Raw genomic sequence first — 2,500 nt, forward strand, 5'->3', positions numbered from 1 at the left:
CTCTCGGCCTACAGAATCTAGTAATGTGCTCTAATTCTAGAGCAACTGACTCCGGGTTAAGGAGCACACCCACACAGTGCTCTGGTCAGCTGCACTCTCCAGTCAAGTGCTCAGAATGCGGCACAGTACCGGGATGCGAAGTTCGCTGTAAAATAAATAAAATGTAAAATACATAAAGAGTACCTTTGAGAAACCACACATTAATGCGATGGAACTTGATATAGTTAGTAGTTGTCATTACGTTTTGTGTTGATATCGATTTAGAATTATTTCAACATTTTCTCCCATACAAAAGATAGGGCAGGTGTGAACCAAATCAGTAGAGGGCGTAGTTTTACGCTTTGGCTCCCTATTGACTGATGCTAGCTAGCTAACATTGCCCTACTTGTTTCCAAGAAATGATGTGCTTCAGCTTAAGCTATAACACAACAGTGCTAGCCCCATAGTTCGCTAGTTGGTTGCAATGGTTGGTAAGCAATATTTTGTCTCTGTATAATAATGTTGTTGGTAAGTAGCTGTGTAATAAGTGTGAATAACGTAATAACGCCCTTCAGTGCGTTACAAAACCCCTCCAAACACACTGTCAGACTAATGTCAGGATAATGACCGGCTGGGCATACGTTACTCCCTTAGTTATGCTAGTTAGTATTATAGTATTATTATGATAGTTAGTATTATAGTGGTATTATGGTACAGTAGTTAGTATTATAGTAGTATTATAGTGGTATTATGGTACAGTAGTTAGTATTATAGTAGTATTATAGTGGTATTATGGTAGTTAGTATTATAGTAGTATATAGTGGTATTATGGTAGTTAGTATTATAGTAGTATATAGTGGTATTATGGTAGTTAGTATTATAGTAGTATTATAGTGGTATTATGGTAGTTAGTATTATAGTAGTATTATATTGGTATTATGGAAGTTAGTATTATAGTGGTATTATGGCAGTTAGTATTGTAGTGGTATTATGCTAGTTAGTAGTATAGTAGTATTATAGTGGTATTATGGTAGTATTATAGTGGTATTATGGTAGTTAGTATTGTAGTGGTATTATGGTAGTTGGTAGTATAGTAGTATTATTGTGGTATTATAGTAGTATTATAGTGGTATTATGGTAGTTACTATTGTAGTGGTATTATGGTAGTATAGTAGTATTGTAGTAGTACTATAGTAATATTATAGTGGTATTATGGTAGTTGGTAGTAAAGAAGTATTATAGTGGTATTATGGTAGTTAGTATTGTAGTGGTATTATGGTAGTTGGTAGTATAGTAGTATTGTAGTAGTATTATAGTAGTATTGTAGTAGTATTATAGTAGTATTATAGTAGTATTGTAGTGGTATTATGGTAGTTGGTAGTAAAGAAGTATTATAGTGGTATTATGGTAGTTAGTATTGTAGTGGTATTATGGTAGTTGGTAGTATAGTAGTATTGTAGTAGTATTGTAGTAGTATTATAGTAGTATTATAGTAGTATTATAGTAGTATTGTAGTAGTATTATAGAGTAGTATTGTAGTAGTATTATAGTAGTATTATAGTAGTATTATAGTAGTATTGTAGTAGTATTATAGTAGTATTATAGTAGTATTATAGTAGTGTTGTAGTAGTATTATAGTAGTATTGTAGTAGTATTGTAGTAGTATTATAGTGGTATTATGGTAGTATTATAGTGGTATTATGGTAGTTAGTATTGTAGTGGTATTATGGTAGTTGGTAGTATAGTAGTATTGTAGTAGTATTATAGTAGTATTATAGTAGTATTATAGTAGTATTGTAGTAGTATTATAGTAGTATTATAGTAGTGTTGTAGTAGTATTATAGTAGTATTGTAGTAGTGTTATAGTAGTATTATAGTAGTGTTGTAGTAGTATTATAGTAGTATTATAGTAGTATTGTAGTAGTATTGTAGTAGTATTGTAGTAGTATTATAGTAGTATTATAGTAGTATTGTAGTAGTATTATAGTAGTATTATAGTGGTATTTCCTACCGGTCCAGGGATATGGGGGCCACCAGGGGGGGGTACCAGTTCACCCCGACCTCACAGTGGGCATCCAGGTAGATCAACACCTGGAGAACACACACACACACACACACACACACACACACACACACACACGCACACACACACACACACACAAACACACAACATTACATTACAGAAAGTCCAAAGGTTACAGTCCAAAGTGACTTACAGTAATTGCATTGAACATGGTCAGTGTACTAGTACTCGCCAGAACTCAAGAGCATCTCCTTTCTAAACAAGTGACTTAGAGCATCAATCTAGGGCTGGAGACAAAGTGCAAAAGTAGAAAACAAAAAATATTACAGACACATATGCGCACGCACACACACACACACACACACACACACACACACACACACACACACACACACACACACACCTGTCCCATACACACACACACACACACACACACACCTGTCCCAGGGTGGCGGCGCGAGCCCCGATGCTGCGTGCCTGGATCAGCCCCTCCCTCTT

General features: G+C 34.9%; 1 protein-coding gene across 3 annotated transcripts in view; it reads right to left on the reverse strand.

Moving 5' to 3' along the window:
* The window catches only part of galnt7 (UDP-N-acetyl-alpha-D-galactosamine: polypeptide N-acetylgalactosaminyltransferase 7), a 29,555-nt gene that overhangs the window by 12,360 nt on the left and 14,695 nt on the right, over positions 1-2,500 (reverse strand). For all 3 annotated transcript variants that reach the window (XM_084454244.1, XM_084454243.1, XM_084454245.1), the window contains exons 5-6: positions 2,441-2,500; positions 1,991-2,070 (exon numbers count right to left, since the gene is read on the reverse strand). The exon at positions 2,441-2,500 is cut by the window's right edge and continues 71 nt beyond it. In XM_084454244.1, coding sequence (XP_084310370.1) covers positions 1,991-2,070; positions 2,441-2,500 — 140 coding nt within the window. The remainder of the gene's footprint in view (positions 1-1,990; positions 2,071-2,440) is intronic.

Source organism: Borostomias antarcticus (assembly GCF_949987555.1).
Source record: "Borostomias antarcticus genome assembly, chromosome: 20".
Lineage (NCBI taxonomy): Eukaryota > Metazoa > Chordata > Actinopteri > Stomiiformes > Stomiidae > Borostomias > Borostomias antarcticus.